The sequence below is a fragment of the Strix aluco genome, chromosome 5, assembly GCF_031877795.1.
Source record: "Strix aluco isolate bStrAlu1 chromosome 5, bStrAlu1.hap1, whole genome shotgun sequence".
NCBI lineage: Eukaryota > Metazoa > Chordata > Aves > Strigiformes > Strigidae > Strix > Strix aluco.
In genome coordinates, this window is record NC_133935.1 from 10,246,748 (window position 1) to 10,268,244 (window position 21,497).

Below are 21,497 nucleotides of genomic sequence, written 5' to 3' on the forward strand. Positions count from 1 at the left end.
TTTCAGTTTTCTTTTAACATTGTAAGTCAGCATGACATCCTTCACACTTCAGCAGACAATGTCTCTTCTGCTTATTGACAAACTAGCATTCTCATATTGCCGTTAACACATCTGCTGTTCTGAGAGGAATGCTGTAACAGTTGCAGGACTTTACTTTTGAAAGAAACTGTTTTCTTCAGTGGTGGTTGTTCTCATGAGAATGAAAAGAAGCTAACAAAGTTAGTCTTTATTATAAAGTATCTGCTATGATGACTGCAATACTGTTTTCCAGGAAAAAATTTTCTGACTTAACTGTTCATGGAAACGGCACTCATATACATCTATAGAGATTTTCATGTGAGCAGCTACTGAGCCCATGACCATTTTATGCATTCAGAAGATGCTGAGAAGCTATCAATTTTGTGTATTGATGTCTTGTCAGCCTATGTGGTTTTATCTGTTTTCTGCTTGTTGCAGAGATCTGATTAATCAGATACTGCCAAGATAACTTCATAGGCACAGTAACTGCTGTTACAAAACAAACTTGAGTATCTCTGTACATACTGAATACTTTTAGTCTGGAGAAGAGGAGGCTGAGGGGAGACTTCATCGCCCTCTACAACTACCTGAAAGGAGGTTGCAGAGAGCTGGGGATGAGTCTCTTTAATCAAGTAATAAGTGATAGGACAAGAGGGAATGGCCTCAAGTTGCGCCAGGGAAGGTTTAGACTGGATATTAGGAAGTATTTCTTTACAGAATGGGTAGTTAGGCGTTGGAATGGGCTGCCCAGGGAGGTGGTGGAGTCCCCATCCCTGGAGGTGTTCAAGAGGCAGGTTGACATAGCACTGAGGGATATGGTGGAGTTGGGATCTGTCAGTGCTAGGTTAACGGTTGGACTAGATGATCTTCAAGGTCCCTTCCAACCTAGATGATTCTGTGATTCTGTGAAGTGATTCATTCAAAGTAAGCACAGCTTTGTACAAGTCATTCTGTGACTAGCTGAATAATGAAACCTGATTCCATGCTGATTTGTACCCTGAGTTTTTAGAGCACCAGACAGCCCTTTCAACCCCCAGTGTTCCCTGTGGCCTCGTGTCCCCGTAATACCCACTGCTCATATCATTCTCTCCATTCTCCCTCTGCTTTCCACAACATCATCGTTCCTCTTCTGTGTCACTGAACTACTGTCTGAGCAAGAGGCATCATGCCTAGCTCCAAGCTAAGTCCTGACTGGCCAGCTGGCATGCTTATGCTGGTATTACTGCCTTTGTCTCACTGAGTGCATGGGTTTGAATCTTTCTCTTTATTTACCTAGCCACTGTTTCCTTCTTGTTAGCTTGTTTAAGGTAACAAAAGGTAACAAGAGGTAGTTAGTATGTCTAGCCTTGTGTCAGATGTGGTTGAAATTGGCCCAAAGGTTCAAAAATAATTAGAAGGAAGAATTGGTAGATGAATGGACAGAACTAAAAGACAGTGTGACTGCTGCTGTCCATCAGCATACATTGTCAACTGATTGAGACTGAGCAGGATATATGGGTTCTAGAAGCTTTTTACACTTCAGTACACCTGCCTGTCTTCTATGAGTTGACAAAATATACCACTGATATTAGATTGCTGAGACTCAGACCAAATTAAATTTAAAATAATTTTGCTTAACATATGAATGTTGCATTTCCAGTTAGCTAAAATAGATTGTGTATGTTAAACTTAGCTGTAATTAAAATAGAAAAGAGAATGTTACACCTCTTGAAATCACACTCCACACTGGCTGTTTTGGCTAGCATGTCAGCTTCCTTTGCAGAGCAGATATTACCTCCTTTTACCTGTGTCCCATGGCTGGTCAGTTTGTTTTAGAATCACTTTTGATACATTTCAATCATTTTTCTTGTTATCTACATGCACAATAGGGCTTGGGGCATACTTTCTCTAAACAATGGTTATAAAAGTAAGAAGAGTTTTGATTAATAGCTATCCATCAAAGCATTGACAAACCAATCTTATACCTTCTTTCATAGACTTGTCCATATCTCTGTTGTCCACACAGGTTTTTTTTAATCAGCATTTCAAATGGGCAAATTTCCATTTTCCTTAGTTCTTTTCTCTCACTCAGTTTCCCTTGTTATTAATTAAGGAAAGAGGTCCAGATCATCTATCATATTTCTGATTGTCTGAGTTTGTTGAAGCAGATAATTATCAGTCACAAGAGGAAATTGCATACATCCTAGGAAGTACTTGAAATCTAGGGGTATTGTGCCAATGTGGTTTACAGTTGCGTTGCTACAAACCTCAAAACATACCTTGAAAAACAGCCCAATTTACTTTGATCTTTTATTTCTTCTCATAGTGCTATAAGAGATATGGATAGTCAGAGAAGAGTTTACTGATTTTTTCTTTTAATATTGTTTTGAATCTATCAGTTATTGCAGTTGTTAGCCTGCTTGTAATTACCCAGATTACCTTTTATCCCCTCTTTTTTAAGCAGAAACTGTTTCATATTTTCTAGTCATATGGCACCATACCCAGCTTTGTAGCTCTATTAAGAAGCAGTTTTACATAACAGCTTTTTTGTAATTCAGTCACAGAAATGATCTGATCCCCATCCAAATGTAGTGATGTGTTCCTTAATTTTATTTCTGCCTCCCTTTCCATACCTTATTCTCATTAGCCAGAAGTCTCAAACTTATTGTTCTCAATCAAAGGACAGACTTTGGACCCTACATAGATTGGTTTTAATCTGTTTAAATCTGTTTAAAGCTGTTTGTAGTTTCGATAAATCCCTTATTTTACGTCTCCTTCTATAGTTCATCGGAAAAAAGCTGCTGTTATTTTAATTTTCTTTTCAAACACTGACTCAATCTTTTGGTAGTTCATATTTTATCCCTGTATCTCCTGACTGGGAAGATGCAGGTAAGTTTGATTAACAGTCTTTTCTGCCAACTCCATAATTTTTTTCTAATACCTCATTTCCTGATTTGTATTTGAAGCTTTTTGCTTAGGAGTCCTACTTCCTTGTTAGGTTCAGCCATTAGCTGTCTTTAAGCAGTGGTGAGGCAGGAAATCTTTTGAGTTCTCAGTGTTAGATCTTTGTCCTAACCACTCCATAGTCACCAAAAGGATGTGGCACAGAGTGTCTTCTGGTGACCACAGATATTTGTTCTGCAACTAAACAAAGCCCTAAGCATCAGGTAAACAAATCAATTCAACAGCAATAAACAAGGGCTTGCTTCTTCTGAAGTGGGGACAAGATCTGCATTACTTCTGCCTAATCATATCTTCTCAGAGCAACCAATTGCCATGTAAAACATCTGGGGGAGGGGGGGAAGCATGTGCTTGATATGCAAGTAGACAACTCTAGAGTATAATAATGGGAAAAATTTATGCTAGTGCCACTGCATTCTGTAATATAGATATAATAAGTTCATTTAGATTTCTATTCATTTAAGTAAAAATTCATAGAACATAGAACAGCCCATGTTGGAAGGAACCTCAAAAGATCATCTGGTCCAACCTTTTGTGAGAAAAGGAGCCTAGATGAGATTGTCTATCACCCTGTCCAGTCACATCTTGAAAACCTCCAGTGAAGGGGATTCCACCATGTCCCTAAGGTGGTTGTTCCAGTGAATGATTGTTCTCACTGTAAACAATTTCTTTCTTATATTGAGATGAAAGCTTTTCTGGTGCAACTTGTACCCATTGTCCCTTGTCGTCTCCATGTGGCTCCTTGTGAAAAGAGAGCCATCGTCCTCTTTGTGGCCACCCTTTAAGTACTAGAAAACTGTAACGAGGTCTCCCCTGAGCCTTCTCTTCTCCAGGGAGAAAAGACCTAACTCATTCAGTCTTTCATTATAGAGCAGGTTCTCCAGCCCTTTGATCATCTTCATGGCCCTCCTTTCAACCTTCTCCAGTCTGTCCACATCCTTTCTGTATTGTGGGGACCAGAACTGGACACTGTACTCCTGGTGCAGTCTGACAAGTTCCGAGTAGAGTGGGACGATCACATCTCTATGTCTGCTAGTAATGCCCCTGATTTGCCTTCATTGCTGCAGTGGTGCACTGCTAATGCACGTTCATCTCATCCACAAGGATCCGCAAGTCCCTTTCAGCAAGGTGCTCCCCAGCCACACAGATCTGAGCCTGTACTGGGCTCTTTGGGTATGTTGTCCCAGGTGCCAGACTTTGCACTTGTCTTTGTTAAACTTCAGACTCTTCCAGCCTGTCCAGGTCTCTCTGTAAGATGGCTCTCCCCTCTGATGTGTCCATCTCACTACTCAGTTTAGTATCATCAGCAAACTTGGTGAGGGTACTTTCAATCCCACCATCCACATTTATGAAGATGTTGAGAACAGTGTGGGGCCCAGTATCAATCCCTGGAGACCCCACTTGTGACAGGCTACCAGCCTCCTCTAAAAGCCATTGATCACCACCCTCTGAGTGCAACATGCTAGCCAATTTCCTACCCATCTTGCAGACTACCCATTCAGTCTGTAATTTGCCAGTTTGTCTAGGAGGAAGCTGTGGGAAACTGCCAAATGCTTTGCTGAAGGATGGAGGTGACATTTGCCCTCTTCCAGTCATCAGGGATATCCCCTGGTCTCCACAACTTTTCAAAGAATGTAGACAGTGGCCTTGTAACACTTCTCTTCGCATGCTAGAGCAGTTTGTTTCATAGATATTGTTTCAAAGAAATCTTTTTTCTAATGGGAAGTATAACAGTTGTCACAGAGAAAATAGAATTTCCACCACTACCATTCTTATAAAAACCAGTTATTCAGACACTTGTCTTGTTCTTTCAACCTGAATTATGAATGGCAGAAGATTAATCCTACTGTGTGGCAAAGGGGAATGGATAGATTAGCTCTTGAAGTCTTTTCCAGTGCTATGATTCTGTGTGTGAAATCTGCACTTATGCTTGTGGTAGTGAGTGCATCTGCTTTGCGTTATTTATACTTGCCGGCACTACTGACCTAGGAAGGTAATCCAGCAGTGACACAGCTATGTATTACCTCTGTTGTTCCAAGAGGGATTTCCAAAGAAGGGGGAGCAATAAAAGGGACCTTCACCTATGAGAAAGTATCACATTTAACCTTCTGGAGGAATCTTTTTCACTTGTCATGAATTAAAACTGATCTCCATGTATTCCAAATATATTCCAAATATCCAGTGATACACCAAATTATAGCCCAAGCTTTTTGACTTATTTTAATGGTTGGTGTTAGCCTGCATATAACTAATATACATTTTAAGGATGTTTCTCTTTTTGACTTTTGCATGTAGGGTACTGGTAAAATAAAGGAAGTTGTTAAATTTGCAAAAATATTGCCTACTAGAGGAAAAAAATAGTTGAAAATTTACCACTTGTTCCCTTTTGTATTTCAGGTATTGGTGGTAATCTAGTAGCTATTCAAGCTAGCAGAATTTCTACCTACCTCCATTTACATAGCATTCCTGGAGAGCTGCCAGAAGAAGCCAAGGGTTGCTATTATCCATGCAGAACCTATTATGGTACAGGTACATATTACTCAGTTAATTGTTAAAACTACTGTCTCATGTCTCCTCGTTTTCCCCCTGTATGCCAGACTGTACCACCAGTGAGAAATGGCAACAAACTGAACTTGTTGTATGCAGCTCAAAGGCAGCAGAGGCTTGGTGGTTTCCTTTGCCCGTGAGAATCACAAGGCACTCCCTGCAGGAGGTGATGCGTGGAGAGGAGCACAGAGAAAGGTGTAACCTTGGCAAGGGTTGAAGACAGGGACCGATGAGGCAGGATGCTGTGATACCCACTCAGAAGGATTCCAACCTTCGTCTTTCTTTCACTTGTTTATCTGCTTCTAACCTTTGTCATTTAACTCCAGAAGTTCAAAACAATTTGTTGTTAGGACCAAACTTTATATCTAATATTATTACTAAGCCAAGTCCTTGCTTTCCATTTCCTATTTGCCATTTTCTTTCTAGATTCTTGCTTCACAGCTTATTCCTCCCTGGTATTGCTCCCATTCCTAATAATGTAGTAACTGTGGTGAAAGGTGGTGTGTCAATAGCATGTATTACGTTTTCATGTTTATGAAACGAATTGGAACAGATGAGAAATGGTAAATGTGGGATTACTTTTTAGAAATATAAACTATTTTTAAGGATGTCTTGAATATGGTGTCCAAAACATCCTCTTTCCTAGGAAGGTTTTAGGAGATCACTGCAGCTCCAAAAAAGTAGATGGTATTACATGAGTACAGAATGAAATTAAGACAGTTTTCACCCTCTCCTGGAAGGGCCCTGCTTAACTTTTCTGGCAGACAATAGAGGTGGCTTTTTCCCCCACCTGTGAAAAGCCTCAAGAAGTCTTTTAGTGGAAAATAATGCCTGCTGTTCCACAACTGTCAATGCTGTGGAATTCTAAAACTGCTTTTTATATTAAAATTAATAAAAATGTGATATAGTAATCGAAGATCTTAACCGAATTTTGGATTTTTTTCATTGTAGGAGTAAATAACAAATCAGCCCAAGTTCTGCTTCTTTTGGTGATTCCTGGACACTTGATTTTCTTGTACACTATCCACTTAATGAAAAGCGGCCACACTTCCTTAACTCCTATCTTTATAGCAGTATATTTGTTTGCAGCTCTGCTACAGGTAAGAACAAGTACAACTTGAAAATGCTTGTATAAGATCAAGTTCTTAAAGAAAATCAGGTTTTATCTGATTTCTGAAATCTCATGAATAATACAAGAAGTTATGGGTTAATACAAGTTTGGGGCACAGTTTTAGAGTAATTAATTATCTCCACGTGTATACAGCTTACACAGGTGTATCTGTATTGTGAGTGCTTTTCAGAAGACACTTGACTACATTATTTCCCAGTCATGCATCTTGGACCTTCTCTTTCACGTGTTTCTTGAAACAATTACATCTAACCCCCCCCATCATTTTCATCAACTAGAGGGGTGGTGGAGAGAGGGGAAAGTGGCATTTATAAATAATGAATACATCAAGGAAAACTCTCAAATAAATCTCCTAAAGTGGTTCACATTACTGCTTTAGTTAACATAGTCAAATATGCAGTAGATGGAATGTTATGGCTTGTTTGGTGCATTCTTAATATTTATTAAACTTGAAATTAGTCTGACAGTGATCACTGTACAAGAAATTGTAATTGCATTAATTGTCAAACATTGTTACATTGTTTTGGCTGGTCTTACCTAGTGGCCTGTTCACACCCAGCAAGGGCAGTTTTTGAAAGATGCCTTTTGAAATAGCAGTGTCTTAAGGTGAAATAATTTCTCTTAGAGAAATCAGTAATAGAAAATGAAATTTTTTTATTAAATCCACAGCCAATTTTTAGCTAAAACCTGTCTGAATTAATTATAATGTTTCACTGAACTTTAAAACCAAAAACTGATGGCTCATGTCACACAATAAATATACAGTTGAAATATCCGTAAGTTAAATATACATACTGCTTCAAAAAATGTGACCAATTCAGTTTTAAAATACAAACAACATTATCAGTCAATCCTTAATAAAAATAACGATTATTAATGTTCTGAGTTGTCTTTCTGTGTTTATCACATTAATTTCAACAAAGATCAGTCTTGAAAGCTGTTACTATTTTAATTTCATACAAGAATTCTGTACTTTTTTGGTAGAATATAACTGGTAATGTTCCAACCTTTGCAAGTGAGAATGTCATACTAAAAGTTATAAATTACTTCTCATTTTCCTCTTACATAATATTCCTAGTTTCCAGCCTTATCACTTGCTTTAGAATGTGTTTTCTTGAGGAAATGATGCTGTTCCTTCACTTTGTCTGTTCAGTCTGTCTGACTGTCCTTGCTAATAACGTTTGAATCCCTTGGCCCATTTCAGTCACATTTTTCTAAGTCTCAGCTCTCTCAGTGCTACTAAGTTCCTATAAGCTTAACAAGAACAGGTTGGGGAAAGGGTCCATGTTAATGCCTCTGCTGAAGGTAAGACCGCAGTGTGATTTCAGCCATTATTAGACTTCAGTGATTGCACATGGGACTCAACCTGAATTCATAAATCCATATGAAATCCATACATTGCTCATGGAACTGCAACTCTAATATGTTTAGGGATACAAACCTTTTCTTCAGCAGCAAAGGATAGGGTAAGATGTGAGAAATGCAGTTTAGCTGAAAACCAAGTTAAGGCATTAGGGCAGGATGTTCAGATCACACAGTAATTGAGATCCAACATCAGCACATATACGTGTGTAAAGTGGTAAAGTTGATTTTTATAAATTCAAGGCCTGATTAGTTTTCCAGTCATGCATCTCCATTGCAGTCCATAAGGCCACACCTGTTTTTTCTTGATTTTTCACCTATAAAGCAGACACAGCATTTTTTTTTTCTTTTTTCCCCACTCCCTTTTATAGATGATTTTTTCTTCTTTATCTTCTGCCTTTAGCCGTAACAGGCAGCCTGAGATGTATTTACTTTGAAACTGAGTAACAGTATCGCACGCTATAACTTCTCATGGGTCTTGACAGATTTGGAACTCCATGTTTTTTAACACCTTCTGAAAATCCTTAATAGATTCTTTTCCCCATTTTAATTATTCTGGTATTTTTCTAGTAGTGATTATTGTAGTTTTACATACCTCTAATTAGAGAAGATTTAAAATTTTCAGACAGGTGATTCTTGCTTTAACCCTTAAATCTTGAACACATTTTATTTACCTGTCGGTTTGAAGCACTTCCTTACTGCAGTTGTGTGCTTTTAGATTTCTCCTTTCTCAAGAAAAACACTTAAATATTTGTACTCATTCCTCTTCCTTTTTTTCAGTGACATCATCTATGCACCTGGATATAGTAAAGAACAATTTTCAAGCTGCCATTTCTTTTGGCATAAGCCAACATCTACTGATCTTATTTTTCCAGAACTTTTTTATACTTTTGTCCTCCCAATGAAAGCTTTTCCAGTTCTGCTGTAAAACTGAAAAACCTGCTAATTACTGTCATTTCAATTATCAACACAACAAATCCATTGACAGTCTTTTGAGCAGTGAGAGATCTGCATTCTAGGCCTTTTTTGTAAAATATTGGACTTTGCATTTATTTTCACTTTGCATGGAAGGTGCATGAAAAAGGATGTCAAAAATTGCAAGCCTGCTTGCAGGCTATATCTTTTCTTTTTGGGGGGGGGTAAATTATAATTTAATGAAACATAGTGATTACCAAAGAGAAGAGTTAATTATGGTTAGTCCTGTGTTTGAGGAGGTTAGATGTCACTGCTTTGCCTTTTCCAATTCCTTACTTATACGGAACTGGGGGGCAGAAAGGGTAGCTGAATAATGGTTGTGGCAGTATATCACCTATTTACGTTTTTTCCACTGTGTTAAAAAATTAATGCTAAATTAAAAAACAACAACAGCAACAAAGTGAATTTGCTGTCTTTAAAATTCAAGTGACTATTGTAAGATGTTCAATTTTTTAATGGCATATTTTACAGTGGGCTGAAATAGATTGTCAATTAACCTCAAGATCTGTCTATTATCTCTGATTGTCCAGCTCTGTGTTTGTTTAAAATGGAGAGGAAGGGGTTAGGGAAATGACAAAAGTAGAACTGGAATGTTATGGTAAGCTGAAAAAAATCAAGAAAATGTTAATACAAAAACTTTAATTATGACTTTAATATTTTTCTCTTCCTCTGTCAGTTTATGCTATTCCACATTATCTCTACAGTAAATTTGTAACATATATGAATTCTATTTGGCATTTTAACAACAGTTTTGCAGATTGCCTGGAAACTTCAGTATTCTTCTCCAGGTGATAAAATAGAATTTATTTGCATTGCAAGCTCTATACAGTATTACAGAAGTTCCAATCAGATTGTTAAATTCATTTTCATCCACTTCTGATACTTCCATTGTTTGATTTTTGTTTTTTCACCATCCATCCATGTCTACCAGCTTCTTTCTTTTCTTCTCCCTACCTTTTCTTAGATATTCTCTCCCCAGCATGTCATTTAATTGAAATATTTATGGGAAATAAGTAATTAATATGGCATGATGTACATTAGCAGTAGTATGATTTAGTTATTATTGACCAAAAATATGCTGTGTAATAAAACAAAGTCTGATTTCTCTGAATTTGTAGTTGTTTCTAAAAATCATTAAATTTATGATATTTTAAACAATATGAGTAGACAGTATTATGATCTGCATTCTCTCTGATTCTCTGTGAACAAAACAGTTCTGGGTTTCTAGATTTAAGAAAACCCAGCAACTTTTATTTTATGTTATTTTAATTCTCCTACCTTTATTAGTACAGTTGTTTCTGTTCTCTGATTAAATACATATTCTCAAAATGTTCATCAATTACATTTATAAATTGGTTCTATTGAAATCCAAGGCTATACTCCCTTTAGCTTTAGTGGGACTAGGATTTCACAATTATGTTTTCATAAAGGTAGGGAAAACTGCACATTATTTGTATTAGTCTGCATTCAGCTAGAACTTCTAGGCTTGAGTTCAAAAGGTCTGAATTGGCTCTGTAGTGAAGAGTCCATTCTGTGTTTATGAATGGCAGCAACAGCGGAAAATAAAAAAAAATTATTATGAGGAAGGTATACTCTGTAAATATGTGGGGTACCTCACATACAGCCTACAGTATCTGGGCAAACCAGTGTGTGCTAATGAAAACCAGTATATTGATTTCAAATGTGTCTTGGATTTGGTGAGTGGCCTCTATTTAAGACGAATACTCTTCTCATGAAAATTTTATAAAAACAAGTCACACACAAGCACATACCAGTATGCTACATGCAGTTACAATCTGATGTTTGACCAAGATAGAGTACATTAATTGAAAACCAGTCGTCCTCTTATACCTCACAAAGGCACAATTATTTTTTATCTGTATGAGGCTATGCGCTGAGCAAAGTTTCATCCTCTGTCTTGTCAACCTGCAGTAGTGTGAGAGCAGCACTGGAACTGCCAAAGCATCAGTCTGGGCACGTGGCTCTGAGCGTTCAGAGGTGGCCTCTGTTCTGCGTGTTGGCACTGAGCCAGTAAAACCCTCTAAGGAATTTTCACACCCCCTAACCAAATCTGAGCACACAGTTAAATTAAAGACTCGGGGGATAAACAAACAATAGGAGATTCCCAGAGCTATTACCAAGCAAATAAGTAATTCCAAAACGCAGTCCTCCTTATCCAATGAAGGTCAGATGTCTACTGCTGTGTAGTAACTTTTGCAGTGCTTCAGGGCTGTTTGGGGCAATAGAAAACCAAGAATTCAGCAGTGCTTATAATGACTTCCTGCTCACATCAAAAATGTCTTGGATTTCTCACTAGTGTGAGGATTCTAATAATGGTATGAGCCGCCTCAATGTGGAAAAATAATTCATGTGATATACTGTACATTATGGAGAAATAAGGAGGGTTGTGTTTACAGAGCAAATATTGGTGCATTTTAAATGCTGCTTTTTCTAATAGGAAAGGTTACTTCTGAAATAGAGAGCATATAACTGCTAAAGAGACTACACGATTCAAGGAAATACGGAAACTTAGGTCCAAACCTGGACACTTCTGCATGTTCAGTGCTTTCTCATTGCAGCATGAGAAGCACACTTGTCAGATTTGTTGGGATCTGGATGTGGGTATCACCCACTCTTTCACTTCCAGGCATGTTGCTGTCTGTGGTAGAAGCCTGGTTCCTACCAAGTCATTAACAGGGATAAATGATTTTTGCCTCCAGAAAGCTGAACTCAAAGTGCTTATGTATGTGACATGACACATTGAGTTGTGCTACAGCTAGTGCTACAGCTAGTGAGTGTACCTGAGCACTTAGTGGTCTGGGTTGCACTCCTCATTCAGACAGCTGACAAATAGCCTGAAATTAGCACTGGCTTGGTGAAACCAGGGTGTCTGGCAAAGCTACAAGGAAATCAAGAAGACAGTCTGAGGAATTTGGATTCAAACCATGGAATAAAAAAAAAGTTCCTTCCCACAAAATTACATCAATATAATCAAATTGATTTAGAAACACCTTCAGTTAAAATGATATCCTCTCTTTTACTTAGATGAGGTTTTAGTCTTACATAAATGTATGCTAAGCTATCTTGGCACTTGGATACCGCCGTGTAGCTAATACCACTTAGCTACAACACAAACAGCAGCAGCAAGAAAGAACTTGCTGTTCAGTGGTTTCTTTGCAGCCAGACATTGAAGGAAATCTCTGTATGCTTGGAAGAAATAGTGACTTGTTTCCCCTGGACACGATACACACCAGATATGCTACCTGAGAAGACAGTGGAGAAAAATTTCTTTTGAAAAAATACATGTAGACCCTAATCTGAGAGTTCACTGACTACAGAAATCTGGCTGTAGACAATGGAAATTGAGCAAGTTCAGTGAAGATGTGTTATAAGCACTTTACAGTTACTACTTACTTTCACATGAAGATGTCAAAAGCCATTTAAAATTTGAGAAATGTGATATATAATTTAAAAATAACTTAATATAACTTAATGAAAGGTCAAAACCACTAGAAGACCTAAACTATAAATCTGGGGAGAATAATGTGAGAGTCAGGGCACCGTGGTCTTTAGAGATCCTTAATTGGGGGTTTCCACTCATAATTAAAAAAAAAAATCCAAACACCTTTGAATTTCATAGATTTGTAAGAGTTCTTATGCAGTAATTACTAGATCTTGTCATAGTTACATTATAGGTGAATTTATAGTCAGTATAAGCTTGAGAGTAAAGGAGAATTAAAATACATTTCAAAAGAGGTTACCACAGTTTATTTGCACCTGTCTAAAGTAACAGAATTAAACTATTTTGTAATGCACCTTCACATGGAAACAATTTAAGGTGAATCAGCAGTACTAGCAACGTGCAGGATCCTGTCCAAAAACATGCTAAATAAACGGCTAAAAGCTCTTGGTTCTACATACTAAAGTTACAGTTGAATTTTGATAATGCCTGTGTGAAAAAGCATATGCAAATATATAACCTAAGCTTTCTCTTTCCTGTTTGGTGTTGGAATTCACTAATCACAGCAACTAACATATAAACTAATATAAACACGAAAGATTCAAATCTGCTTTACAAATATTATGCATTTGAATGTCACACTTTTTATTACTGTGGATTTGATATGTATTCATTGATGAATTATGGTCATCCCCGATGAAAGAAACAATAGAAATATTACAGCATCCTGCAATGTATCAATTAGGCTATAGGAAACTTAGACAGCATCAAGAACGTTTGGAGGGAGATTTTTATTTTAAATAACAGAATTTCATTCTTTTCCAGTTTCAGAAATCATGAGGAATTAATTATATGAGAAAACTTATATAGCATTTAGGGGTCCTTACTACATGCAAACACCAAAAATATCTTTTCTTTAGCTAAACTTGTTATTTGTATCTAAAGACCTGCAAAGAATTAAAGTAAATTTTGTACCTGATAACAAAGGAAAAAACCTGCTTTGTAGTGTATAAGATTTGAGCTTCAAATAGTGAGGCTCACTCTTATTGAAGCATTCATATTCAATTTCAGTTTCAGTCTGATATTCATAATTTGAATCAGAGAGTTCAGTATTGAGAATTACTCTATTTCTGTCCTTTGTTGTACAAAATGGTATGTGCACTTATACTCCTTGTTTTCAGATTCTTCATCATTAGGGTTCGATAAAGACTTCACTCTTGCTCTTTCCCTCCCTTACTCCCTCTCTCCCTCCCTCTCATTTTTATAGCTGTATTCTGCTGCTTCTGTCTTCTGAGGATCTTTTTTGACAGTGTGACTGATAAGTCTTTTTACAAATACACATTTATAAATAGAAAATATCAGTCATTATTGGGATACTTATTGCATATTTTGTTAGTGTAAAACTGATGATGTCTTTAGTTTCATTTTCCTCAATTTTGATTGTCATTTTTTCCAGAAGAATAATAACTTAGCCTGATCTTCCTTTTAAAATACCAAAAGATCTGGAATGTTGCCTGTATTTTTGCAATCCTTGCTCTGGGCTTTTTTTTTCTTGATCAGTGACAATAGAGTGTCTCCCTTTTCTTAGATCTTTTTACGTATACAGACATTTAGTTATTTTTTACCTTTCTTAAACCTCAGGGTTGTTTAATTCTTCAGTCTGGAAGAATTCCTAGGGCACTGTTTCATAATTTTACTGCTACTCATCTCTTTTTTGCAAAAAAACCACTTAATTGTTCTCTTCCTCTGTATATTAAATAATTTAAAAATACTAGCTCATGTCTTGAACAGTTCTGCATATATTTACAAGCTTTTCTTATCACTTTTCTACAGCATTTCATGCTAAACAGATAATTTTTGTAGTATCTTATTAGGCTTTTCTGTAATGTTGATCCCTTTATTTTTTCCTTCAAAACCAGCTGGTTTTCAATTTGAAGTAGGAAGGCTTTCTTCTTCATAGCATGAGTGCAGCGTAGAAGTACACAGTATTTGTACTGCTGTGCCATCTGTGTGATTTTGCTGAAATAAGTATAGGTCACTGATAAATCCCAGAAAATATGAAGTGTTGTGCCACTTAAAGTAACAAGCCTTGTAATGTCTATTGTATGATTTTTCTCTTCTTTTTACCTCTGACAGATCTTTGTGAGTGACTTTTCTTATCCCTTTAGATTCAAGGACTACCTTACTTTCAACCATCAGCAAACTCATAGTAGGGCTTTTGCTTTTTTTTTTTTTTTCCCAATAACGGTTGATTGATGACTTTGATCGCTCCCTTTTAACATTGATAAGAAGGAAAATCTCATTAAAGATTTAAATCCCATTGATCTTGCAACACCAACTACTGTGGCCAAATACGTAGCCATTTCCAAAGATTGATCTGTATAATTCTTAAATGTTAATGAGTTTATAGCCATGCAAATGTATGATGATAGCATTACTCCTTCACCAAAATACAGGCTGGTGAACTTCAGTCTCATTCCGCAAGCAGTATGTCCCAATTGCCATCATATCCTAGAATCATAGAATCATAGAATGGTTTGGGTTGGAAGGGACCTTAAAGATCATCTAGTTCCAGCCCCCGCCTGCCATGGGCAGGGACACCTTCCACTAGACCAGGTTGCTCAAAGCCCCATCCAACCTGGCCTTGAACACTGCCAGGGAGGGGGCAGCCACAGCTTCTCTGGGCAACCTGTTCCAGTGCCTCACCACCCTCATAGTGAAGAATTTCTTCCTCATATCTAATCTAAATCTACCCTCTTTCAGTTGAAAACCCTTATCCCTTGTCCTATCCCTACACTCCCTGATAAAGAGTCCCTCCCCATCTTTCCAGTAGCCCCCTTCAAGTACTGGAAGGGCACTATAAGGTCTCCCCAGAGCCTTTTCTTCTCCAGGCTGAACAACCCCAACTCTCTCAGCCTCACAGGGGAGATGTTCCAGCCCCCTGATCATCTTCATGTCCTTGTTCTGGACCCACTCAAGCAAGTCCATGTCCTTCTGATGTTGGGGGCCCCAGAGCTGGACACAGCACTGCAGGTGGGGTCTCACAAGAGTGGAGTAGAAGGGGAGCATCCCCTCCCTCGACCTGCTGGTCACACTGCTCTTGATGCAGCCCAGGATACGGTTGGCTTTCTGGGCTGCAAATGTACATTGCTGGGCCAAGTCAAACTTCTCATCAACCAACACCCCCAAGTCCTCCGCAGGGCTGCTCCCAATCCATTCCTCACCCAGCCTGTATTTGTGCTTGGGATTGTCCTGACCCATGTGCAAGACCTTGCACTTGGCCTTGAGTTTGCACGGTCCCACCTCTCCAGCCCATCCAGGTCCCTCTGGATGGCACATCCCTTCCCTCCAGCGTGTCGACCGCACCACACAGCTTGGTGTTGTTGGCAAATTTGCTGAGGGTGCACTCGATCCCACTGTCCACGTCTCCAACAAAGATGTTAAATTTTATATGCTTTCATAAGCATCAGTTAATATAATATGCTATAACTTTTTTCCTATTGCTTAGAGAAGCCAAATTTGTTATAATTTATGTTATGTGTTAGGCACCTGTAAGTTGAGAAGGCTCACGAAACTGAATTTCCAAACTACCCATTTTTCACAATAGTCTAAGTCAGTTATTTTAGGGTGGAAAATATACAGACAAATTAAAGGTTTTCATGTCATGATTTTTAAATGCCAAAAGTGCATACTGTCATTTAAACTGGACTGTGTATACTATGTCTAATCGGTCATGTTATATAAATGCATTATAAATTATTCTTGGAACAAACGCTTTCATATTCTAATAGAACATACATAACTGTTGTTGATATGGGGCACTGCAGAGTCTTCTGTGTACATCCTGTAGGAGATGTTAATGTACACTATCTCTTACAAACAGGCCTCTTTTTGTCTCTGTTAGAAGGAGCTGACTCAAAGAATCTGATAGTCTTCCAAAGAAAACATCTGTTTTAAATATATTTGTTTGGATTCCAGTCAGCACACCTAGGACTTGCATAATTAGCTTAGACTACAGAGTTCCCTTTTCAGAAGATATGTTTATATAAATAAGCCATGCATTTTTCATTAAGCAAATACTTCTCCCTTTTTTTTTTAATTAGAAATTCAGGATTGTATTTTAACTTATACTTTTGCAAAGCAAAGATTAATTGAGAAACTTTTTCAACACTTATTCGATAATTTTTAATATGACATTCATTTTACTGTGTTTTGTATTGTAGAGAAGTGTCTTGCAACCATCCTATCAGTATTGCAGTAAATGAGTGCAGAAATTTATAAAGATTCTTTGATACCAGTAATTACTAAATAAAATATGAATTTTGTACCTTTTACTACTTTTGATACTGCATATTCTTATAAATGTACATAGTAGACTTTTTAAAAATTAATTCTGGTAGTAACTGTCTTAAGTTTACCCTTCCTAAAGATCTGATTAACTAAAAATGCATAAAATAAAGGGTTTATTTCATTTTAAGCAGGTCCTTAGAAGAGACAAGAAAAAATGGAAGCTCAGTTAGTGGTCCTTTCTCGTGCCATGCCACACCACATGATTCCACTGAACCAGAATCTCTTATCATACAGCTGTGCAACTTTAAAAGAATTCTTTTCTAAAACTGGATTAATGATGAGGCATACCTTTGGTATTAAGATCAAACCTCTCGAATGTTCAGACATTCACAGTTGGAAATGAAATCTATTACTTTGGCACAAATTCAGCCTGAAGTGACAATTTCATAATATATATTGCAGGTGTGCCTTATTACAGAAGGTCTGAAGCTGATATCTCATGCATAAAAGTAGCTTCTAGGCCATTTTTTGCAGTTCATACAGTCCAGATGAAACTGTTCTTAATCTGACCCGGTATTCTTTATATCACATCTGATTTCAGCTCAGTTCTAGACCTGTGGAAACAAGAGTTATGCCTGTGTTGACTGTTTTCATCTAAGACAACATCAGCTGGTTCTGAATGATCTCAAAGCCCCGCTTACGCTCTCTCTGTACAGAATGATGTCTTGTGTGAGAAGTGTGGTCACATGTTTTGTTGAAATTTTTGCTTTTTCTTCCCCTTTTCAGAAGTCCTCAATCATAAACTGAGTGAAGAATGCTATCAGTGATTCAATATGTTCTTTCTATCTGTGCATGTGATGGACTGAGAGAAGTTGGCTAAGTGTCCCTGTTTCTAGTTGTGGGGAGTGTTTCAAAAAACTATTTTTGGAAAATATTTTTCAAAGGCAGTTGTATACAGTCATGCTAAGTACTAAGGAGAGAATAATGTTGGCTGTTGACTTCCTTTCAATATAATTTAAGTGATAATAATACAGATTTTGTTTGTTCGATGTTCTGTAGGTGTTTACTCTGTTATGGATTGCTGACTGGATGGTGCACCACTTCTGGAAAAAAGGAAAAGATCCTGACAGTTTTTCTATCCCTTATCTTACTGCACTGGGAGATCTGCTTGGAACTGCCTTATTAGCTATAGGTTTTCATTTTCTGTGGCTCATAGGAGACAGAGATGGTGATGTTGGAGACTAATTATTGCAATGGATGCAATGACTTTTTCTGGAATATTGATAAGACCAATCATTCCACGCGAAGGTCCTCAAAGTGATTGTTCCACTTGGTATAAGTAAATCAAGTTGACACAGATATAAAACAGCCTTAATGATTTTAGTTTGGTTTGTTTTTTAAAAAATAGGGTGGAACTAGGAAGATACTTGAGACCTTTACTCTGAAACCAAGGTGGATTGCTGCTAGTTGAAAACATCTGAGTAGACACAATGAAGGGCAGATCAATCCTCTATCAAGTTTTAAATTTTTAAAAGATCTGATCTTTTAAAAGAACAGTTCCTTACCTGTACTGCAAACCAGAACAATCTAATTGCTCATTCACTGGTGATGAAGAAGAGGATAAGACCCAATCAGTGGCTTGCCTTGTCTTTCCCTCCTGGGAAAAAAGTGGGTATATATTTCATCTTACCACAGAAGGGGTTAGTAGACCTCAGATGAATTCAGTTTCATAGACTTTACCTGATTAGTTGATGATATATTCTTTTCTTGAAATTTCAGTGCTGTAGCTCTCTGACCATTGCAGACTTGGTATCAATAATAACTGTTATGGTGATTTGAACCCTGATTGACTAAACATTTTGTCACTTTATTTTATGTATACTAATATGACCATCAGCTTTTATAAAATTAGACACCTGAAAAGCACTTTGTGCTAAAAAGAGTAACCTAATTATTTTGCTGTTGTGATTTATTAGAACAAGGGCATAGTAAAGTCAAATAATATGAGACTGACCTGATCAATGATAATGGATGAATGATTAAAACTCCTTGTGTTGGAAAGTATATTTTCATTTTGCAACTGAAAAGATGTTTAACTAACTGATATGAATGGTGTTGTGATGGCCAGTAGCCTGATTTTAATGGAGTATTTAGAGGTGTTGATTCCAATGTAAATACTAATCCCTGATGAAAACTTGGGGTACAAAAGATTATGTTTCTTTTTTAGGCACTTAGGAAGTTACATAAGCTGCTAAAATTCCAGAGCTATCTCTGTCATCCATTTCTACCATGGAAGTAATATGGTCAATAAGGAAAATGACTGCTTCTGAATGATTTTTCTTACTTGTATACCTCAATATTTTGAATAATACATTGATCACGAGGACTCTGGTTGCCACTTTGGAAAAATGTACTAATTGCTCTGTTTTAAATTCTGGTGGGAGTTCCTCACGGCATATGTTTTTAAAGACTATAGCATACATCCCAAATGCATAACTAAATAACAACTCATATTTTAAATGTTGTGATTGAAAGTTTTAAATTTTGAAAGTTAAATTAGACAACTAAATCCGTATATCAACATATGTTGTAATGCTGTAAACATTAGTCATGTGATTTATGCATATAAATCCTCCATTTTAATTTGATGGACCTACTCAGATGAATTAAATTATGTGGATAAGTGTTAATGGGACTTAATAGGTCTTATAGGTGTCGGTCACCTTAAACTCTGTGGAAGTTAAAAGCGTTTGCAATTCTGAAAATTAAACCAGCTATTCAGTGCCTACACATGGATTTAGATGCCTGACTTTTAGCTCCCTCATTTAAACACTTTTATTTAAGCTTTTTCTTACAGTTATGATACTATAGTTGTTTGAATGAATCATATGTATTATGTCTTATTATGTGAGAGAAAGATGAAATCTTTCTAACTTCAGGTTCTCTGACTTTTCTTAGTTTGTATTAATGTTATTTAAAATAGTTTCTTGTATGTAGCATTGCGTGAAATACTCCAATTAAATTGTTTAAAATGGACTAGGTGTAACTCATTTTTTAATTCTTTTTTTCAATAATGGTTTCTTTTTGGTACAGATGTAGATGCAAATTTTTTTTATTCTGATAGAACTGCCATCTGAATCAACTAAGTGCCATTTCAAGCACTCTTCTCATTAGAGTTACTGGATTTTAAGGTCCTTTTTAAATGAATTGCAAGATTCTTAAAGATTAAAATTTCTTCAGATACTTGTAATCTGTGCTTATCTGATGTGTGAGAGTGTTGTAATATTTAGTCCTGACAATATCCTTAGTGTGTTAAATATTTTCCCAGTAAATAAACAACAACTGTTGGTACAGTCTGCTGACAAATGGGTGAGTGTTTAGGTTGTGGAATCGGGGAAGAAATGTTAAACGGGACAAATTCAGTGAAATTTGAAAAAGAGAAATACATGGACAGACGGGAATAATCTGGGCATGGAAATAAGAAGTGATGGAGAAGTGTAATGGGAAAATTTGGTACTTCAAGAGGGGGAAAGTTCATTGCATGGTTGAGAGAGCAAAATCCATATCGTGGGAAAGAAGAAGGTGCAAACTTTCACACAGCATTCATTATGAGAGGCAGGAGCAAACAGAAGGAAGTTATTTGGAGAAAAGAATAAAAAGGCACAGCCAAACTTGTTTTTCAGGAAGGGAAGAAAAATATAACTGGTGTTGAAAGGAGTTGGGGAAGAGGTGGAAAAAAAGATACTTTGGGGAATGGTGGAAGTGAGAAAAAGAATGCTTTTAGTAAGATGTGGTTAAAGAGGAGTTTGAGTGGGGAAAGAAGTACAACATTGATAAAGCAGAGAAAACCTTGACATCTGGAAGAGCAAGGAATAAATAATCTATGATGTGGAAAGGGATTTGATTCCTATGTGGAAGGGGCATTTTAAAAAAAATTAAATTTTTTGAAAGGGTTTGCTAACTCTGCTACCTGGTGTTACAAAGGTAAAAAGCTCTTACCACCACGTTTCAGGGAGAATATTATTCCAGCCATGAGGATAATATGGGAGAAGGCAGGAAAGAGTACTTGGATACCAGAGAAAGCCATCATCCACTCAGAGCTGTGCTCCCTAAACCAATTTTAAATCTAATCAAGTCAACCTCGCCACAGTATTCCACTGACTTGATTTTTTTTAAACACATCCCAGTAATAGTCAATTACTTCACTGTATGTGTGGGTGAGAAATGTTACCACAAATTCTATTAGAGACAAATTGTGTGGCTTTTATGTACTGCTCAAAGCATACAATTGAAAGGGACATCCTGAGATATTATTCTGTCTCTTGTTATCAAAGCAGCCATATTTTATAAACTTGCAGATAAAATGACCACTCTTCATATAAAAATTCATTAAGTGTTTCCCTCCCCTCCACCTGCTAGAAGATTCTTTCAAACCTTCCTTTACAATTTCTAGTCTGATTAGGGCTATGGCTGATTCACATCTATTTGCTTGTGTATTGGCATGTAGCATTTTTCTTTATCTGACTCTTGTTCACATCGGTTTGTTCACCTCATTTAAGCTGCAGGTCATCTTAAAGCTCCTCCTGCAACTTCTTGTACCATTTTCATTCTGCTGATGAGCTAGAGTAGGCAGAAGCTCTTTGCCTGTATGAGTTACCATCTGTAGCCTGAGTAACTGTTGGAGTGTTCTGGTTTGGTCATTCTTACTGTCTACTCTTTTTTTCTCTACTTCAGAAATATCTCTAGGGTAAATAGAAGTAGGGGCAGATTATTTGA

General features: G+C 37.0%; 1 protein-coding gene across 1 annotated transcript in view; it reads left to right on the top strand.

The window, feature by feature from the left end:
* The window catches only part of SLC41A2 (solute carrier family 41 member 2), a 60,697-nt gene extending 40,940 nt beyond the window's left edge, over positions 1-19,757 (top strand). The window contains exons 9-11 of the mRNA XM_074825893.1: positions 5,356-5,487; positions 6,457-6,605; positions 17,781-19,757. Coding sequence (XP_074681994.1) covers positions 5,356-5,487; positions 6,457-6,605; positions 17,781-17,966 — 467 coding nt within the window. The 3' untranslated portion in view covers positions 17,967-19,757. The remainder of the gene's footprint in view (positions 1-5,355; positions 5,488-6,456; positions 6,606-17,780) is intronic.
* The last annotated feature ends 1,740 nt before the right edge of the window (positions 19,758-21,497 follow it).